The sequence below is a fragment of the Rissa tridactyla genome, chromosome 6 (genome assembly GCF_028500815.1).
Source record: "Rissa tridactyla isolate bRisTri1 chromosome 6, bRisTri1.patW.cur.20221130, whole genome shotgun sequence".
NCBI lineage: Eukaryota > Metazoa > Chordata > Aves > Charadriiformes > Laridae > Rissa > Rissa tridactyla.
The window spans coordinates 64,424,301-64,445,266 of NC_071471.1; the positions used below are offsets into that span (position 1 = coordinate 64,424,301).

The 20,966-nt window shown below is 42.0% G+C and overlaps 1 protein-coding gene across 4 annotated transcripts in view; it reads left to right on the forward strand.

The window, feature by feature from the left end:
* The first annotated feature begins 1,191 nt into the window (after nucleotides 1–1,191).
* The window catches only part of TRUB1 (TruB pseudouridine synthase family member 1), a 38,485-nt gene continuing 18,710 nt past the window's right edge, over nucleotides 1,192–20,966 (forward strand). For 3 of the 4 annotated variants that reach the window (XM_054206214.1, XM_054206217.1, XM_054206216.1), the window contains exons 1-3: nucleotides 1,192–1,374; nucleotides 3,167–3,259; nucleotides 9,395–9,450. In XM_054206214.1, coding sequence (XP_054062189.1) covers nucleotides 1,230–1,374; nucleotides 3,167–3,259; nucleotides 9,395–9,450 — 294 coding nt within the window. In that variant the 5' untranslated portion in view covers nucleotides 1,192–1,229. Of the gene's footprint in view, nucleotides 1,375–1,755; nucleotides 1,872–3,166; nucleotides 3,260–9,394; nucleotides 9,451–20,966 lie in introns of all 4 variants that reach the window. The other variant, XM_054206218.1, reaches the window with a different exon arrangement.

The following is a 20,966-nucleotide window of genomic DNA, read 5'->3' on the forward strand; positions in this document are numbered from 1 at the left end:
TGCATATGTCTGTGTCAGGTTAATTACATCATTTTAGACAATTCTCTGCTTACATCAGTCCTGAGAAGGCAATACAGGGAGGTTTTTCACAGCCCCCATCTGCCACTGTGTTATTGGAAAGCTGAGGGGCTCTTTGCATTAAGGACATCTTTAAGGACTCCGACACCTTGCTTCCACCTGGAAAGATGTCCTGGAAAGACACCTGTACCGCTCACTGGGGAATCTACCCTCGCAGCTTATGGTAACAGCAAACATTTCCACAGTCGGATTACAGCTATGTAGACGAGGTCTAAGCAAATAAGGTGCCTGATTAATAACAGGCGCAAGAGGCGTGCAGGGGAGGCTGGCGGGCACTGCTGGTGGCAGGAGGCCATTGCCCTGATGGAGGCGGCGGTGGCAGCCTGCAGCTGGAGGCTCTGGGTCCCGTGCACCTGCTGTGGATGGCATTTCCTGACTCTGGAAAAGCACACAGGGACCTTGATCTGGCTGTGTGCAGAGACAGCAAATGACTTCAGCAGGAAGATTTGCTTCTCTCAAGCTCTGGGCAGGACTGGGAACACGCATAGCCCTTGGCTAACCATGTATTTATTTCCCTGAAACAGCGTCTCTTCATGGTTTCATTGGCAAGCCCTTACAAATGAATGTGAAATGCATGGATGAAACATTCAGGCTCTCGGTGCCTTGCTCAAGCTCGGCTTGCTTAAATGCCTTGGGAGTGTTGTCAGAGAAATGAGTTTGTACAAATGGGGCCTGAGGAGGAAACCCCACACGCTGTGCTGCTGTGGGGAGCCGAGAGGCCTGAGGGAAACCTGCCTTCCCAGCGCCCTCTTATATGACACATAGGAAGGCAGGCAGATTAATGGACTTGGCACCCGGTCAGCAAAATATAATTCTTTCAAGCTGGGCAACGAAGGTATGAGGACTGACGTGACGGGTGAGGGTACACAGCGGTTAGCGAGCTTCCCCAGCAACGCCTCAGTCGGCCCCTCTGCCCGGGGGAGCTGCCTAAAGCCACCTCGCTTGGAGTGAGGGGCTCCCACCGGCCAGCCCGTCCCTCCGTGCTGCCGGGACGGGCTGGGGGTTGCCCAGCTTGCCTCCCCTCACGGCATCCCCTGACGGCCTTCCCGTCGCGGCCGGCGGACTACATTTCCCAGCGGCCGCCGGGCGAGGCGGGAGGCGGGCGGTGTCGGCGGGGCCGGCTGTCCGGTTCGGCGGGGCCTGCCGGGAGCATGGCTGCCAGGGAAGCGGGCGGTGTCGTGCTGGGCAAGTCCGCTGAGAAGCTCTTCTCTCTGAGCGGGCTGTTTGCCGTCTACAAGCCCAAGGGCCCCACCTCGGCCGGCGTGCTCAACCTCCTGAAGGAGAAGCTGCTGGCAGGTAGGCTGCGGGCCAGGGGAGGTGAGGTGAGGCGAGGCAAGGCAAGGCACGGCACAGACTCCCTGAGTTGGGCCTGGAGGCCCGAGGTAGAGTTTTGGTGGTTAAATAAGGAAATTGTGACAGGAAAGTGTGCGTAGGCCCTGCCCGCAGTCCCGGGTCAGGAGCAGGCCGGCCCGAAGCGTACATGCATTTAGTCCTCAAGTGTTTTGTCCAGGGATGCCATACCCGGCATGGCTGCGGGATGGGTAGCATGCAGTAGCGTGTGTGTTTGTTAGCATGCTGGAACCACAACCCCTGTCCAGCCAGTGCACCCTCTTTCTCAGCATTTACAAAACTAAAGGAGAACTGGTTTTTTGATTTTTTTTTTTTTTTTGGTGGTAGTTCACAGCCATGGCGTGGCCCAGGTTGGGGAATGGAGCCATTTCTGGACATGTTCTGGCTCGCTGCATGGAGCTGCTGCGTCCCTGCAAGGCTCAGTGTGTTGGTCACGCTGCACGGTGAGCTGTAAGGCCATATTGACCACTAGCTTATTTGGGGCAGGCATCTGTTGTCGCCTAAGGTACAGCATGGTGTGAGCCTTTGTTTTGAATGGGGATGAGATTTGCCCCATCAGAAAGCTCCAGTCCTGCAGTGCACAGGGCAGGGGATCCCAGCTTGCCTGGAGAGCTGTCAAGCATGGTCCCAGGGACAGCGTGTACCCATCTGCCACAATGGGTGTCAGCAGCATCTCTGCAGCACAGCAATGGCAGGGTATTCTGCTTCAGTCCCGCTGCCTATTACCATTAAAACAAAAATAATATCACCAAATGAGTGAAAACCCACAGTGTTTCGAGGAAAGTCCTGGGCACATTCACTCTGCAGAAACTTCTTTTTCTGAATACAGGGGACCCTGGGTGTCAGCTATTAGGGGGGAAAAAAAGCGTGATCGTTGCAAAGGTGTGAGGGACTATGGCTTAGATTCTCTTTATAATAGATATGGGGACTTGATCATGTAATCTGGGCTTTTGGGCACTTGCTGATGAAATAAGAATGTAGACTTTCAGACTGGTCGTTGCTTATTTAGGCTGATTTACTCTGCAGTGAACTGTAGTGTAGGTACTGACTTCAATTCAGCTTTGTATGGAAGAGATTTAGCTGGATCATGCCTGATTCCCTGATGTGAAAGGCATAATGAAGAGATAATAGAAATAGGTAAGGGAGCTTAGAGCATTTGTCATATTTAATACTAATAAATAAGGGGCCCTGGACTCTGCAAAATTCCTGGAGTCTTCAGCTGCACAGAAAATATGGGGGGTTGAGATGCTCTGACAGCTTGAAAGCAGCAGTGAGCTAGTTCAGTTAATTTGCAGAGTTTCCATAGGGCTGCATAAATGCAAATGAATGTGTCCCATTACATGGTAGTAAATACAATAAGAATTACTCAGATTATGTAGCATAAAACTTGTGTATAATAGATGATTTTTGGGATTCTGATGATAGTTCTTGCATGCTTTTTTAATGAAACTTCACAGGTGAACTGTTTGCCAAGTTTTGTGGTAGTATTTTGTGAACATCTCTTTATAACAGTATGTAAGACTTGATTAGAATCTAAGGGAAAATAGCTCAAAAATTTTTTGAGGTTGGGAGTATATCTAGATGGATCATTGATCTTATTCAGTACAGCAATTTCAACACTACTAATTCATAGTTTAAATAATTCATTTTTGTCTCCTTTAGCAATCTGGAAATATGTGCTGTTTTTCCTATCTTCTAAGGCTGTCCTATAATGCCTCCTTTCAATTTCTATTTGCAGAAGCTGGTGTGCAAACAAATGGGAACAAAAGAAACCAGGTTTTGAAAATTGGACATGGTGGAACTTTGGACAGTGCAGCGGCAGGAGTTCTGGGTAATGAAAAATATAAACACAGTCATCAAAAATGATTTCAGGAAACATTTTCATGCCTATATGAAATCAGAGGTGGAGAAACCATTTACAATACACGTGACAGGCTTTGTGGTTTTGCGGGAACGACAGGTTACTGTAGAAGAGTGGTCCGGGTTACGTTTCCTCTGCATATACTTTTACATGCATATAATGTGTTTCTTAACAGAAGGCTATATTCCTCCCCCTCCTAAACTCCTGAAATAACTTGTCGGTTACTACATAAAAATACGGACTCTTGTATAATGAATTCTAAATTATCTCAGAAATTGATGGCTTTTTTACTTAAGCTGCAGATTTATAGTCATCATAATTTTCTGAAGTATTTGTTCTTAAACTAATGCTTTTCTGGGATTTTGAGGAAGCCTTTTGGGTTGTAATACTAGCCAAATGAAAGATGTACAAGAGCAATTCAGCTGCTGCTTTTTTTAGGCTCAGCACAGAAACAGTTTTTGCTTCCTGTCCTGTCTTGCTTAATAAAGAAGAGTCATCAAAGAGATTTTGTCTTTTAATTTTAATATCAATCCATTTATCAAATTCCCTTGTTTTATTAAGGAACAGGATGTGTCAGTTGCTGGTGTTGAAAACTCAGCTGTGGGTATGACGATTGGGCCGGATTATTCCCATATTGTACATCATCACCAATAGTTTTCTTGATAAGTAATGTGCAAACTACAGCTTGCTTAAATCATAGCCTTATAGCTCTACTTGGCTAGAAGAAACAACAGCAATACTTTTTTGGTATTGAAAATCAACAGGTGCAACTATGAATATACACTGGAAGTAAATCCACTGAGTTTTGATGTAATGACTTCTCAGGGAGAGCTGTGCTTCAAGGGGATGTTGTTTGCTGAGACTGTTGCTAGTGGAGGCCCATAGGCTGGTAATTGTCTTTCTCTGTCACCTGTGAGCATTGCAAAATGTAACATTCTTGGTCTAGAAGTAAACTCATTTTGTTCCAATTTCCTGTACTGTGTGGCTGCTCACCGGAGACGCCTTGTGTATTGCCGAAGTGGACGTTTTCCTTTTATACAGATGTTCCCTTTGAGCATGCTACTGCTCATTGTGGGAAGTCAACAGCATTGATCCATAGGAAAAGAAAAATCACTCATGCCTCTTAATTGCTTCTCCTACTGTTCTCTGATATCAAGTAGTCTCCAAAGCCTGCCCCTGTGGCATGACAAAAAGTACTTGGGCTTGACACACTTGGTAAAGACAGAGAAGTGCATCACGTTAATATGCAATGGATCAACTGAAAAAAGGCACAGGATCTTTCATTCCACTGCCGTACAAAACACACAGAGAAAAATCAATGGTAGCTGGTTTGGGAAGAACAAAACTGTAGAAGAGTGGGAAAGGGAATGTGCTCAGATATCTTGTGCGTTCAGGTAGGATAATGAGGAGAGAGGGGAGGACACAACAGAAACAAGTTATTCAGAAAATGTGTGCTACTTTTTGGCATAGGGTGGTGAGGCAGGAAGCTTTCTTTCCTCTTGGACAGTAGCATAGTAGAAGTATTTATTTTCTGAAACCTCTGACCTTTCTTTCTTGATCTATACTGCTGTTTCCCAAATTTTATGTACTGCATATCTATAACTTTGTTCATGGGAACTAGCTGTTACAGAGCCTTGCTTAGTGTGCCAAGTATACTGCAAATCACTGGGCAGTGCTTTTCATCATAACATATGCTTTTGTATTTCTTTTCCTACTAACACCAAGCGTAGATGAGGACGTACAGAGATCAGTGATCAGTGTATGGCATGTGAGTGAAAGGTGCCGTAGAGACCAGGTAGTATGTGATGGCCCCGCACTGGTAGGAGCCTGGAGCAACTGCAGTCTGAGAGGCAAAATCTTTTGTCTGTTCCCATCTGTGGCTTCTGTTGCATTTGGAAGGTGGTGGGAGCTGTGACTCAACTTCTTCTTGCTGCTGGGTCTCATGTTTTAGATAAAAGAAGCAAGGAATTGTAGGTCAAGTCTTAGTGAGTGTCTTCTTTTAATATCTGTATAGAGATGTGGTTCCAGTTCAGTGTTTCTTGCTGTACAATGGGAATTGTAAATATTTGGCTTGTTTCCATATGGTAGTTATGAACTATGCTTCCACAGTAGAAGAAAAGATGAAAAAGTATAAAAATTAAAACCTAGTGGTAAAGTTAGAGGAGTATGATTACGTCTTTTGAGAATGAGCACATCTCCATAATGTGCGCTGTACCTTATGTAAGGAAGATTGGAGGTCCTCTGTCCTAGGAGAATCTAAGCCATTTGTAAAAAGGTAGAGATAAGTGAGTGACGGTAATTCTTTTGAAACTGAAGTATGTATTAAAAAGCCAAGTAGCAAATGCCATTCAAGAAGTGCTTTAGAGGCTGGCGAATTAAAAGTAAAACATTCAGTTAAACATTATTACACTCTATGTAGTCTGGCAAGGTTAGTTTATGTCATTTTTCAACAATACATGTGCTACACAGCCTGATGATTAATTGGGAAAATCGTTAGTGTCTTGTTCACAAAAGCATTCAGTATCTCTTTAAAATTATTCTGTTGAATCTCCTGACACTCTTCACAAATTTCAGCTCAGCAGTTATGTTGAAGTGTCAGTGATGTCATCACATTGCAAGAAAAGTGCTTGGTTATAAAGTTTTATCTGTGTGCTTACCTCCTTTTCTCAGCCGTGTTGCAGCTCTTTCCTATCTGGTGAATATGACAGGAACAGGCTGAACTGAAGGAACACAAAAGCGCAAGCACGAGGGCATGTGTGACTAAAAACCCTCAGGAACAAGAGGAGAAGTAATAGAGAATAAGAAGTAGTCTAACAAGTCTCAGAATGTAAAGACTGAGAAGCAGTGGAGCACAAGTGTTTGTTTAAAAAAAAAAAAAAGTTCATTGTCTGCTTTGATGCTTTTGGTACTGGCTCCTGGTTAGAATCTTAGAACCGTAGGGTTGGAAGGGACCTCTGGAGATCATCTAGTCCAACCCCCCTGCCAGAGCAGGGTCACCTAGAGCAGGTTGCACAGGAACGCGTCCAGGAGGGTTTTGAATGTCTCCAGAGATGGAGACTCCACCACCTCTCTGGGCAGCCTGTTCCAGTGCTCTGCCACCCTCAAAGTAAAGAAGTTCCTCCTCATGTTTAGGTGGAACTTCCTATGCTCAAGTTTGTGCCCGTTACCTCTTGTCCTGTCCCCGGGCACCACTGAGAAGAGCCTGGCCCCATCCTCCCGATGCCCACCCTTTAAGTATTTATACGTGTTGATAAGATCCCCCCTCAGCCATCTTTTTTCCAGACTGAAGAGACCCAAATCCCTCAGGCTTTCTTCATAAGAGAGGTGTTCCAAGTCCCCTAATCATCTTGGTAGCTTTCTGCTGCACCCTCTCCAGCAGTTCCCTGTTCTTCTTGAACCGGGGAGCCCAGAACTGGACACAGTACACCAGGTGCGGCCTCACCAAGGCAGAGTAGAGGGGGAGGATGACCTCCCTCGACCTGCTGGCCACACTCTTCTTGATGCACCCCAGGATGCCACTGGCCTTTTTGGCCACAAGGGCACATTGCTGGCTCATGGTCATCCTGTTGTCCACCAGGACTCCCAGGTCTCTTTCCACTGAGCTGCTCTCCAGCAGGTCAGCCCCCAACCTGGACTGGTGCAGGGGGTTATTCCTCCCCAGGTGCAGCACCCTACACTTGCCCTTATTGAATTTCATAAGGTTCCTCTTTGCCCAACTCTCCAGCCCGTCCAGGTCTCTCTGTATGGCGGCACAGCCTTCTGGTGTGTCAGCCACCCCACCCAGCTTTGTGTCATCAGTGAACTTGCTGAGGGTGCACTCTATCCCCTCATCCAGGTCATTGATGAATGTGTTGAAGAGGACTGGACCCAGTACTGAGCCCTGGGGAACACCACTCGTCACTGACCTCCAACTAGACTCTGTGCCCCTAATCACTACCCTCTGAGCTCTGTCTTTCAACCAATTATCTATCCACCTTACTGTGCATTCATCAAGACCACTCTTCCTAAGCTTCCCTATGAGGATGCTGTGGGAGACTGTGTCGAACGCTTTGCTTAAGTCAAGGTAGACCACATCTACCGCCCTCCCCTCATCTATTCACCCAGTCATGCCATTATAGAAGGCTATCAGATTAGTCAGACATGATTTCCCTTTGGTGAATCCATGTTGAGTACTTCTGATAGCTTTCTTTTCCTCCACATGCCTTGAGATGATGCCCAGAACAAGCTGTTCCATCATCTTTCCAGGAATGGAGGTGAGGCTGACCGGCCTCTAGTTCCCCAGCTCCTCCTTCTTGCTCTTTTTAAAGACTGGAATGACATTGGCTTTCCTCCAGTCCTCAGGCACCTCGCCTGGTCTCCAGGACCTTTCAAAGATGATGGAGAGCGGCCCAGCAATGACTTCCACCAGTTCCCTCAGCACTCTTGGGTGCATCCCATCAGGGCCCATGGACTTGTGAATATCTAATTGATCCCCCACTTGATCCTCCTCAACCCAAGGGAAGTCTTCTTTCCCCGTTACTTCCCCCAATGCCTGGGACTCCCGAGGGCTGGGCCGAGCAGTAAAGACCGAAGCAAAGAAGGTATTCAGTAACTCTGCCTTCTCCACATCCTCCATCACCATGGCTCCTGTTTCATTCAACAGTGGGCCCACTTCTCTGGTCTTCCTTTTGCTTCCAATATACTTGTAGAAGCCCTTCCTGTTGAGCTTGACATCCCTGGCCAGGTTTAATTCCAAGGCAGCCTTGGCTTTCCTTGTTTCATCCCTGCACGCTCTGGCAGCATTCTTGTAATCCTCCCAAGGGGTCAGTCCCTTCTTCCACTTATTGTAGACTTCCTTCTTCCACTTGAGCTTTTTCAGAAGCTCCTTGCTCAAGCATGCAGGTCTCCTGCGTCCCTTGGCCGATTTCTTTCTCTTAGGGATGCACCGATCCTGAGCTTGGAGGAAGTGGTCTTTGAATATCAACCAGCTTTCTTGAGACCCTTTGCCTTCCAGAGCCCTAGCCCACGGGATCTCTCCAAGCAGTTTCTTGAAGAGGTCGAAGTTAGCCCTCCTGAAATCCAAGGTTGTAATTTTACTTCTTGATGTTTTTTGCGTGGTACCCATGATCCTGAACTCTATCATTTCATGATCACTACAACCTAGGGTGCCCCCAGCCTTAATGTCCTCCACCAGTCCCTCTGTATTTGTCAGTACCAGGTCCAGAAGTGCTCCTCTCCTTGTTGGCTCTTGTACCACCTGTATTGGCTTTTGTTAACACAAAGCCGATATCCTGCAAGCTCCCTTAACTCCTGTAGTTCTGTTAAAATCAAGGACATAAGCTGTTTCGTATTCCACGAGTTGTACATGAAACTAATTTCCTTCTAAAATTTTCATTGTTTCCCATCTTCCTTCTGTTGTCATTGTTTCTTTAGATTGCTGTATGTGGAGAAAATCAATAGAAAATCATATTCCAGGAAGGCACCTTGTTGTAAAAAGCTTTAAAATAAAATATAAAATAGAGCTCTTTTGCTGTCTGCTGCTTTTATGAAAAGCTGACTGATTGTTGTTTCACAGAATACTGGTGTAAGATTGAAAAGACATTATTCTGTACATACACAATAATAGAAGGGTTTGATTATAAAAGATTTTTGACAGAGGCAATTGGACCTTTTGAGTATTTTGCTTTCTTGCTGTAAGCCTGATAAACAGTTTCATTATACTATCTTGGCTGCATACTCTTGGTCACTATCAACCTTTAAAAGGGCTATTTAGTTACAGTGAAGGCTAGATTCATTTTTGGTGAGCCATAGCCTTCATCAAACCAAAGACGGCGTTAATTGTGCTATCCATTTCTTTGGTGATTAAAAGATAAATAAATCTGGGGGTTGAATTAAAGCATTTTAACAGTAGGTGAAGCTTATTTATCTTCTGCTTTAGACTTTTCCTTTCACTAGTCTCACGTTGTTTGAACATCAGAGATACTTTCTCATAAGCATTGACTGTCTTTGCTAACAGAGCATGAAAGGCTGTATTTCTGACTAGCATAATATTTAGTAATGAATGGTGTTGAATAAGGGAACTGCAGAGCTGTTTTTGAAGTTGCATTTCTCCTTCTGTCTTTGCAGTGGTTGGTATTGGAAAAGGAACAAAAATGCTGAGAACTATGTTGGCAGGTTCCAAGGTAAGGAGGGCTAAATGACTTGTATTAGTGGGGTTTTTTATTTGTTTGGTTTGTGGTTTTTTTTTCTTCCAATGAAGAGCTGCATCAACATACAAATACCTCTGCCATCCTGCATGTTTAGTTTAAGTGTCTACTTCAGTTCCTTTTTGCGTTTAGTCAGAAATTTGATATTAAGACTTTTACATCCAGAGTAGTTATTTTAAAACGTTTGTTTGCCTTGTTTTTTCTACAAAATGTTAATAAGGACCAGATTCCTATTTTACAGGAAGATTTCTAGAATAATTAGTGTTTTCAATAAAAAAAAAAAGGAAAACTGTAATGAGGATGGCATTGTAAATGATGTTTTCGGGATGTAATTGTGTATGATGGTTCAGTTTTTGGTCGTTTTCCTTACTTGTCGATAACATAATTGTTATTTAGTTTGAAGTAACAGATGGTCTTTGTTTCTTTTCTCTCTTCTTAAATACTGTGGGGCCTTAAGAGGCACCTTTTGGAATGAAGAGAGTTTTGCATTCGTGATAGTAGCTATTGTTCCAGATTGCAGCTTCTGTAGACGGGTGCTCTACAAACGCATGGATAGGCACATGTAAGAAGCCAAAGGTAACTAAAGTCCTGTGGCTGCATGAGATAATCCAGACTGGAGCCTTAACAGATAACAGTCTTGTTCATTGCTGCTTTTGATTTGTTGTGCTGTGGTTTTGGTGCGTGGACTCCAGACTGTAGGTGTTAATGTACACAAACAAGTGCAGGTACTCCCAAGAATAATCTATCAGCGTTGATTCCTTCTTTGCAAGTAAAATCCTGTGCTTTTAGCCATTAAACGTTTTTTAAATGAGAAGTTCAGGTGAGAATGACAGATGCAGAAATCAATTAGGCCTTCCAGATTTCATGTTGTACTTGGGGAAAGTCAATAGTGGGCTCAGCAAATTGATAGCCTTTTTAATGCATTTTATTCTGCTGTTTTTCCCATTGTCTTCTAGTCTTAAGTTGTTTACAGATGCTGAACTGATAACTTGAGGTAGAATTTGATTGACAATCTTCAGTTCAATTCAAAGGAAAATAATCTGGCAGAAGAGAATACAACCAGGATGAAAAGACATAGCTGTAGAGTCTGATCCAAAACTGTAGCCAGTGTCTACAAAACAGTGTCAGTCTCTGCACTGACTGTAATGGGTCTGCAGTTGGTTTATAGAACCAGATTTCAGAGGTGTCTGCATTTTGAAACATGCAGTAAGCAGCTGGAGCTGGGTTTACGGTGGAAGTGTAAGCAGCTACCACCTGACATCTCCTTTGGAAGAACTTTTTAAGTTAAAAAAAGGCATCGAGATACTTCAGCTAAACTAAGTTATCATAGCGAAATGCGTGAAAATTGTTGGTTTAAAAACATGTGAAGTAAGTGAGTATCTCTTAAGCTGGTGTTCACAGTGGAAACAGCTATGACGGATGAAGTAATTTCAACCTTTTTGGCAGAAGAGAGTACGCACAAGCTCCTTGGCGACTGTGAAGTCCTGTAGCCAGTAGGAATGTTATCTAGCCAAACATTGTCTACAGATAGCTCAAGGCGGCTCCTTGCTGCTGCTGAGGGACAAGAGAGGGGAACAGAGTGGAGAAATGGGCAGTGGAGGCAGTCTGGTAAGCTACCTCAGCTAGATCCATCAGCTCTCTCCTGGCCTTAGATTGATGTAGGCTGTGGGCACTTTATCCAATGAGGCAAGCAAAGTTACATCCTTACAGCAGATCAGCCCTTCCACTGCAACTGTTTGTGTGTTCTGATGTGGCAGAGTGTGAGGTAGCTGACATCTGTGCCAGGTGGCATGGCAGTCATGAGCCTTCATTTGGAGCTTGTCTTGTCTCTGCTTTCGTATTTTCTATCTATACTTAAATAAATTAGGCACACAATAATTTGAGAGGCTTAAGAAAGTTGAGGGATCTCCCACAGATATCTGCCTAATTGGTTTTTTTAACCACACTGACAACAAATAATGTAATCCATGACTGTCTGAATAGGTCTGAGTATCTTTTTGCATCCCGTGCCATGTGCTAGGGATTTATACTCTTCTTTCATCTTTTTTTACCATTATGGATGTTAAAGTGTTCAGTGAAGTGTGATGTTTTTCTTTTGTTCCTTTTATTACTATAAAGATTCAGATGAACTGTCTGAGCCTCTCTGGTTAGGATTTACTGTTTGGTTATAGGAATGTATCTTGTGAAGAAATAGTTCAGTCTATCATTGTTGGCAGCAGAGCTATGCTGAGTGGCCAAAACGTATGTTACTGCAGTAAACTCCATATGGTGGCTCTGCCAGAGATTGGACTTTTTCTGATTTTTTCACAAACGTTGTGTGAAACTTTCCTGACTCTGTGTGGCTGCTCTGAACATTATCACTCGATTTGCAGCTTATACACATTATACAAGGAGTGTTACTCTTTCAGTGTAAATCTAGTTCTCCATTGGTTTGACCTCCCTGTGAATGAATTCAAAACAAATAGAAATGTGCAGCAGCCAAGGGCAATACCTACTTTGTGTTCCAGATTTCTCATTGAATTCTTAATATTTCTCCAGAAATAAAAATATGTGCAAGCTGGCTTAGGTTTTGTTTGTTTGCTTTATTTTGTTTCAAATGTTCCAAGTGAGGGGGAGAAGTGGAATCCTCTTGGATCTGGAATTTTAATACCGAGCATTTAATACATGTTCCATAAGAGAATCACTCTTCCTTTCTGCTTGGAATTTTTGCACTGTATTATTTTGAGAGAAATTTTATCGTGTTTGCAAAACAAAGATAGTAGAATGAGAAAATATTTCCTTTTTAAATAGTAAAATGAATATGATGGGGGTGAACCAATTTTTATTATGGTAAATTGCTTCTGAAGGACTCAGTCTTATGGGTGACTAGTCTGTCTCAAACACAATGTAGAAGTGATTTTTTGGGGGGGGGGGAAATGGGTTAGAAAATGCTAGCTAGCAGCACAGTTTCCAAAGCAGTAATCCTGTTTTAAAACCTCTCATCTACCAGAATGTGCTGTAACATAGAAGCAATGAGGGAAATAATCAGGGACTCGTCAGAGAAGAAAAAAGGGAAGAGCAATAAGCAATGAAATTCTTCATTATTCAAATACTTTCCATTGGGAGGAGATGTCTTCCAACACAAACAGCCTTTATTTTTAGGTGAAATAAAACAGGATAATTGACATTTTCAGACTTCAGTTCCGTGCTTAATTTGTGTATTTTTCAGTGAGATAACATCTGGGTTCACCCTAGGAGAATTTTAGTCATACTAGTGTGAATGAAGCCAGAATTTGGCCATCCATCAAACTGTGCTTGAAATCACTGCCTCTTAATGAGCAGAAAGCGTGGGCGTATTGCTTTTATCTGAGGATGCAACTTCTTGTCATGGTCCACATATAATCTGAAACCCCAAGTGCTTGGGCAGGGACTAGTTAAAATAGAAAATTTAATCTCAAAAGCTGTGGCTTCTCCAGAATGAAACACTATCCAAAAAAAAAATAAAATCATGAGATAGGGAAAACCCAAACTCCAAATGATCACAGGGGCTAGAAAGAGAAAAAGAGATTACGGGCAGAATTAAGATACGTCAGTGACCTCGTATGTGACAACTTCTATTTATTAGAATTGGAAAAATTTGAGTTCTTGCAAATCCTGGCTGGAGAATGAGTGCTAGTTCAGTGACCAGGTCTTAAAACTTGCCAGTCACACTTGTATCCTATGAGAGTGGGCTTGCCTGGGCAGGAATTGGTTCAAATCACATAAAAAAATTTCTGAGACGTGTAAGTTACTTCTTGCAGTGTGATTCCAGGATTAGAGTTTGTATATTGCAAAATTGTTTCTCTAGAGGGTTGGCACCAGATGCTGCAGAACAAAGTGTCCATAAAGAAGGTTGTTTCTTTACCTTCTGTGATTATCGTACTGTCCTAAAAATTAGGCTTTAATTTGTATCCCTTAACTTTTCGAACATAAAGATTGCTAGCTTTCTCCCTGAATTCATTTTTTTTGAATTAAGTCCTTAGCTTCCATCTTTTGGCAATGAGATCAATGAATTAATAATGCATTAAAAAGCACATCTAGTAGTTCTATAAGGAGCAGAACTAATGAAGTCTGGTCTTGTGACTTCATTTGTTTACAGCTCGTTAGACGCCAAAGCCCCATGTGGACTCTTTGGTATCCAGTAATACAGCGGGACTCCCTCTGGAGCCTTTTCCATGGTGGAAGCTTTACAGCTTTACAGGTTTATTTCCACTATCTGTCTATTTTCAGGAGGCTTATAAGAACTTGGAATCTCTGAGACCTCTATTCTTCTGCCAACATTTGTGTGTTTGCATATTAACATGCGCACCATGATGATGTAAGCGTTTTTTCTTTGGAAATCCTAGTTTTCTTTTTGAAGAGCCTTGCTGTGTTTTGTTTTTTGTTTTGTTTTGTTTTTTAAATGTATTTCAGAAGCAGTTAGTGCCCCAGTTCATATATTTGTGTTATGAGTGCAAGAAAATTGAGTTGACTTTCATTTTGAAGGATCCTCTTGGTGGTGTGTGCTCTTACTTTTAATCTTAAAAATTTCTTTACAGTATCACCAGCTGAGCTCTTTGCTTCATCTTGCTTTCTTTTGGAGCTAGTAAAACGAAAACTACTTATTCATGCAGTGCATCGTGTTGTGTTCTGTTTCCTTTTTCACATTCTGATAATTTTAGCATTCTCTTGGAAGGGTAAGATTTGTGGGTAATAGTAATACTTTTTGTTAGACTAATTGTTATATTACAGAAAACTAGACATTTGGATATACAAGCCCTTTCTCAGGTCTAAAATAGAAGCCATGGATCTTCAAAAATAAGTGTATTTCAGATTTGTTTAGTGAAGTAGATACCTTTTAGACCATTTCTGAAAGAAAAAGTAGTTAATGCTTGTGAGTGTGTTATAGCAACAATTCTGGATGGGCAAGCAGCTATAGGTAAGACCCCAAGACTGTTCCACACAGATGGGCTACATTTCATTACCTGCTTTAATAAAATAGAGTAAGAAAACAATTTATCTCCTGCGTAGGGTAGCAAGGTTTTGTTCACAACCAATCAGCCGAGCTTCCAGTCACAAGGCGAGGGGGGCTGTTACTGCTTGCTTGATGATTCTTCAGATCCCATCTTGCTTTTGTTCATCTGTGGTTTTACTTGGGCTTTTTCTTCCAAACTGCAGTATTACCATATCCCACTGTCTATATTCGTCTTGGAGGAATCCAAGTAAAAGTGGTTTGTTTGCTCTTTAACTCTTCCCCTAGGAAATTTTTCATCTGCAACACCTTCTCATTTTTCACTTTGTGGTTCATGCCCTTTTACATTGTCACACCTCTTTGTTTATGGTATCCCATCCACAATAACCAAGGGTCTGACGGAGTTTCTATTTCTATTGAGATGGGAGAGGTAACAAAAAAAAGTGCAGTATGTGACCTGCTCATTTAAGCAAAATGGATTGTAGCTACACAAAATGTCATTACTTTGCCTCTGTTCAAGCCCAAAGAAATTATTGTTTCCTTACAAGGGAGGTAGGAGAGGAAAAAAAGCGATGATAAGGTTATCTCCTAGGGGAAAGAGAGAGCCTGGTAGATTATACATTGTGGCATGTGAAGGGGTTAGTGTGAGGTAACACTATAGTGTGCCATAAATCCAGTATCTCTATTGAGCCCATGTGTTTGGTTTTTTTTCTGAACCCAGTGGAGTTATGAATTTTAGTTCCCAGGCCTGTTTTGAAAGGTGTTTTATAGGGTTTCCCTTGAGGAGCAGGACTTTCAGATCAGAGATGGAGTGATTGTTTTATGAGAGTTGTTAACCCACGGGCAGATGGATGCATTTCAGCCGTTGTAGACTGGCTGGGTGAACTCTTCCTGACATGCAGTGGTTGCTTAATTTCACCCATTTATTTGCCATTTTGTGCATTAGATGAAGTATATTACATTCCTGAAATATAGGTATAGGACAGAGAAGTCTTGACATTTCTGTTGCATGGTATTTGTTACGGTATTGTGCAAACATTCAAGGAGTAGTTCCTTATATGTTTGCACAATACAGTGCAAAGATGTCAAGTTATTAATAAAACTTGCCCTACTTATGTCTGTAGCCTGTAACAGCTACATCCAAGTACCGCTATAATAGTTTGCTTTTTTCTTTGAACACTACTGACACCTGAGAAAGTTTTCGCAGAACCAGAACTTTGTATTGTGTTGCTGTGACCTCTTTCCAGAGCAGAGGATGTTGGTTTATCGTGTTTATGCAAACTTAGCATAGAACTTAGCATTCTATCCTGTGTGTATTATTTCACATTAGTGACAACAAATTTCTTGTTTCCTGAATGCCTCAAGATACTAACTAGAGATCAGTTTATGAAAGTATGGTTGTCTTCCTTATTTTGTCACAAGGAAAATGCTTATATAAAAGGAAGGCTGGGGAAATGCATGAAGGATGTTGGTTTTGATGTGTTTTGAGAATGTGTAGAAGGTGTTATCAAAACTTGAAGTGGTGTCTGTACAAAACAAGATGCAGTGAGAGAATGTTAAGCCCGCGCAGTGGAGGCTGCAGGAATCAGGAAGGGCTGAAGTCTTTAGCTGGATAAAATGGTCTTAAATGTGCCTCTTACATGTTACACACAATCGACATCTTTAATTACCTGTTACTGGAAAACATATGATACATTTATTAACCTGCTATTTTGGTAACAAATCATAAGAAGAGAAGAGGCTGATTTGCCTTTCCTGCCCTGCCCAGTATCTCCAAAACAAAGTTGTAGAAGCTGTTAAATAGTATAGATATACATTTTCCTGCAGTGGTACCATTAGTAAGCTGGCTTTACATGCTGTGTATTGCTCAAGTCTCTTTTATGCTCACCCTAGAGGCCTAATCTATTAATAGCACAGCTTCATGCTCTATTAATATTCACACTTTTTATAAACTGTTGAAAATCTTGAGGAGACTGCACCTATTGTGCTGCAGAAGCTCTTTCCTCCAAAAATGCAGAATATTTTAAGAGCACGCTATAGTGTGATATTTCTGTTCTTCCATTCACGAGGTCAGTGTTGCCTTCTTTCCTCTTGACCTTTCTATAATTGTGTATATGTCTGTGCTACATGTACAGTTCTTGCTAGCATTCATTAAAAAAAAATTGCAACTGCAATGTGGCAAGACTTTTTTCTCTTTCTTAAAAAAATCACAGGAAAGAAAATATGTTAACAGACTAGTCATTCTGCATTGTTTTCTGTAGTGTTCCTTTCTAGTAATTTGGAGAAGCTCTTAGCACTGCCTTTTAGACTTTACTGCATCTTAGCCTTAGCAGTGTCTTTGAATTCACCTAAGGGCTTTCATGCATTCAATTTTATCTGTGCATTTGTATGTACCTATGAACTCTTACCCCTCTGGAAGGAACTGTCTTATATTTTTGGGCAGACAATTATGAATTTCCTTGAAACTCTGCTTCTCAGGTAGAAACTGAAGGTCATCTTTGTTTATTTTGTATAATCTGTGGTGTGGGTACTAGAAGACAGAATGAGGAAACAGGTATTGAAGCTGAAGGTGAAATTTTAGAGCCAATCATCTGAGACATTTTGGTGAGTGTCAGAAAGGTCTGCATAAAGAGACCGTGGATTACAAGCAGCCACTTTGGCACCTTAGCCTGCATCCCCTCTTGGATGTTGTGAGCCTGGATTGCATTTATAAGTGATGTGGGGCCATGGTGCTATCTGGGGTGACCTACTGTTCCTGTTGGCATTGTTCCCCCTCCTGCCCTCTTTCCTGCCCTCCCACACCAAAATTTAAACTTGCTACAGTTTTAAGCTACCACCTTAAGGCTTCTCTGAACTGCAGATAAAGTACCTTCTGTGGGTTCCCCCATTTCAGGTGGTTTTAGTCCTTCACATTGAAAATCTTGTCACCCTGTACGTTTGAACTTTTTTAATAAGCTGACATAAGAGGTCAGAAAATCCGGTTAGTCCGAGAGTAAAGATCAGATGGTTCTTCAGCAATGACAGTACAATTACAGTATCTAGCAGTAAATAAAATTTAGTGCAGGTTTAGCACAAAGTCAGCTTTTTCTTTTAGGAATAAAAAATGAGTGGTAGAGGAGAGGAGTTGTAATGTTTGTGTATATTAAGAGGACATGTTTGGTGTTTGATAACTTCAAATTTGCTCTGTTGTAAAATACAGAGCTCCTCCCTCATCCTGTAGTCTTTATTTTGTCTCTGTGCAACCTGCTTTTAAGAGATTAGGGCTCTGTGTTTTTAATATATTGGAATCTGCTTAGTGAGAGTGCTTTGTTTTGGAAAATAATTGAAACTATGGCAACCCTCGGGTTTTTTTCCAGTTTGTTTGTCTACCTCGTGTACTCTGGTTTGGTGGATGATTAGCATACTGGAAGCCACTGGTACCTGCTAATGTTATACAAACAGCAAATATAAGTTATGTAAATATTAAATCCAGAGCACCTTAGTTGTACTTTAGAAATCATCACACACAAACTGAATGTCACTCTAAAACTGAGTTTAAGGCCTCTTGGCTATCTCAGTGGCCTAAGTCTACGAAAATGTGAGTGCTGGCACCAGGCGTACAGACTGAGTGGGTCAGGCACAGGAGCACTAATTCTGATCAGGACGTGCCTGCTGTGTGCTTGCTCTGATTTCCTTCAGATTCTCTAGAGCACTTGGTTTTTGTTTGGTTGGTTTGGTTTATGTTCTCTCAAACTTGTCAGCCACAGGCAGACATCAGTTTATATAAATTGACTTTCTGTTTCTATCAAATATGGCTTCTCTTGCCCAGCTTTCAGTCTCTTTCACAGGGAACTGTAGCCTTTATTTATTTATTTTCCTTTTACACTTCTGTGTTCGGTTGCTGCTGTGATTAGAAAATGGGTCATCCTTGGATGAACTCTTATGAACTGCCTCTTCCAGAGAGCTTGCTTGCCCGGGAAATTCTTGAAGTGGGAGCCATCTTAAAATCTTCCTGACAGCTACTAGTGACCTTATTTCATAATTACTCGTGTTTCTGTCTAGCTGTTCTAAAGTGTTGCTTCTCCATGTTTTAAAAAGCTTTTAAAACATGCTATAATTTAAGATTTCAAGTCTGGCTTCTTTCCAAAAAAAAACTTTGATATATTAACAGTTAAAACTGAGAAGCTCTGTGCCATGGTCTGTCTGGCATTTGCACCGCTAAGTGGGGCAGACATGCTTGGCAGTCAGCCCAGGGGCTTCAGCCTCCAGGAGCCCCCCCGGGTGGGCTGTGCAGCTAATAGCTATGCTGGCTGTACAGCCCCTCTTACGGGAGGGGATTCTTCTTCCTTTTCCTCCTCTTCCTCCTTTCACAGTCAAATATGTAAACTGATAAAGCCTTTTTCTCTCTTTTTATGGATATACTTTCCCTTTCTGTTAGTGTAAGGATTTCTCTGAAATTGGATATGAAATGAAAAAAAAAAAAAGTGATAGCTATTCTCATACTAAAATGTTATTGTAAACATCATATGGTTTATTGTTTGTGAGAATTTTGACTGTGCCCTGCGGTTGTGACTCTCGAAATTCCTCTCCTCAAGATCTGTCAGATTTATTAGAGGGTTTGTAATTTGTTTCTTAAGGGCTCGTGTCATCCTGTTTTTTCTCCAGTCCTGGCTCTTATGGCATGTTCCATTCTAGTCATGGGTATGGTAGTAATTGTATGTCTGCTGAGGCACTTCCCCATCTTTCTGGTCTTGTTGAGGTAACCAGGACAAATATCCACTGTGTCCCTCAGTCTGTGTGGCAGAGTTTTCACATTACATCATCTTTGACAGTCCAGTGGTTTGTCACTGTAAAGCGTCTTCTTAAGGCTGTTTCCTCACTAGTGTGAATGAAAGAGTCGCTTATACTTGAGGGCTTCTGATCACTTTGCTGCCTTTTGTTGCAGTTGGCATTAACGTCAAGCAAATGTTTTTCTAGATGGCTGAGAGATATAACCATTCTCTAATGGAGGATAGTTTGGGGAAGGTCTCTGTGCCCTCAGGGTCGTTGTGCTGTTGTACAATTGTGAGGCTCTGCTTTGGGACCATGCAGACCACCATTGGAAGTTGGAATTAACGCACGATGCTGCAGTGCTTGCACGTTGTGACTGGGAATGCTTGATCTTAGCTTTTAATGCGCTACACTTGCGTGCTGTGGAATCCCATAGGGAAACTGAGGGCCTGCTTTTAATCTTTAAATGGTTTGGGCCCTGGCCTCTTGAGAGGAGTAGGGGGCAAGGACGTAGGGGCTATTGATTGGCAGAGCATTCTCTGATGAGCTGCTGATATAGGGATGTTTCCTGTCACAGTGTGCACTAGCTAGGCTTTTCCACTGCCTGCAACACCTACTACCTTGCTTTTTTTGTTTCAGGTTGAGTGGGTTGAAGGCAGCATGGTTGTGAGCAGTTGCTGTCTGTGTTGCTGCAGTGATTTGTAATTTAAGAGTATGGGAAGAATGCCCCTAGATGTATTTTATAAAACTGGAAGAAATAAATGATTGCCAACACAGGTGAGAAAAGGTCACCAAAGACTTATTAAATGACTCAGAATCCATTGGGTGCTTCTGAGGGCAGTGTGAGTTAGTGTCTAAGGAGACTTAATGCTGAATTTTGACACAAAAAAAGAGGAACAACAGATGAAGTCTGAACTCTCATGTTATCTTCTACAAGCTCCAGGTCCTGCACGCTAACAAAGGGGAAGTAAACCCTATTAAGTGGCTAGTAAGAATTATGATATCTAATTATAGATACCCAAGGGCACTCCAGAGACTGATCATAAACCAACTGTAATTCTTAATTTCCTGACCTATTATAACCTTCTTTGTGGATTATTGCATTGCTGGCTTGAGTCTTTTGTGACTCTTTAAAGGCTCCTGTAAGGAGTGGGGATTTGTGACTAGTTTTTACAAATTGTATGGCTTTTTGCCCTTTTTGGAGAAATCAAAGGGGAAGTCAAGTGTCGAGATTTAGATTGTATGTTCATACACTTTATGTTTACATTTAAACAGATAATATTGTCCTTCTGTTGCCAGGAGGTCAAATATAACATGTTATTGTAACAGACGGCCTGAAGCAAGATAGCCAAAACCAGAATTAAGAGGAAGAAACTGATTCAAACTGAAGTAGTATCAATACTTTGATTTGGAAATACCTGAAGACAGTGCGTGAGGGTTCAAACTTTCAGATTTAGAGTTTTACTGACCTGCTAAGATCATTCTTCATGCAAGAATTATGAAGATCTGCTCACATGTTTTTATTAACCTCTAGAATAGTTGCTGAATAGTGTCTCTTCCTAGCTATGCTATTAAATATTAAGAACTAGATCATTAAATGTCTCAGAAAGCAGGCAATTTTATGGTCCTAAAAGCAGATAATATACTTTAAAGTTTATTTAAATATTTGTTGTGGGGCAGCCTTCATCCATTCTTCCTTTCATTTTTTCCATGCATTCCAAACTTCAAGAATTTGATTTTAAAATGCCTAATTTTGCAGAGTTGTCAGGGGATT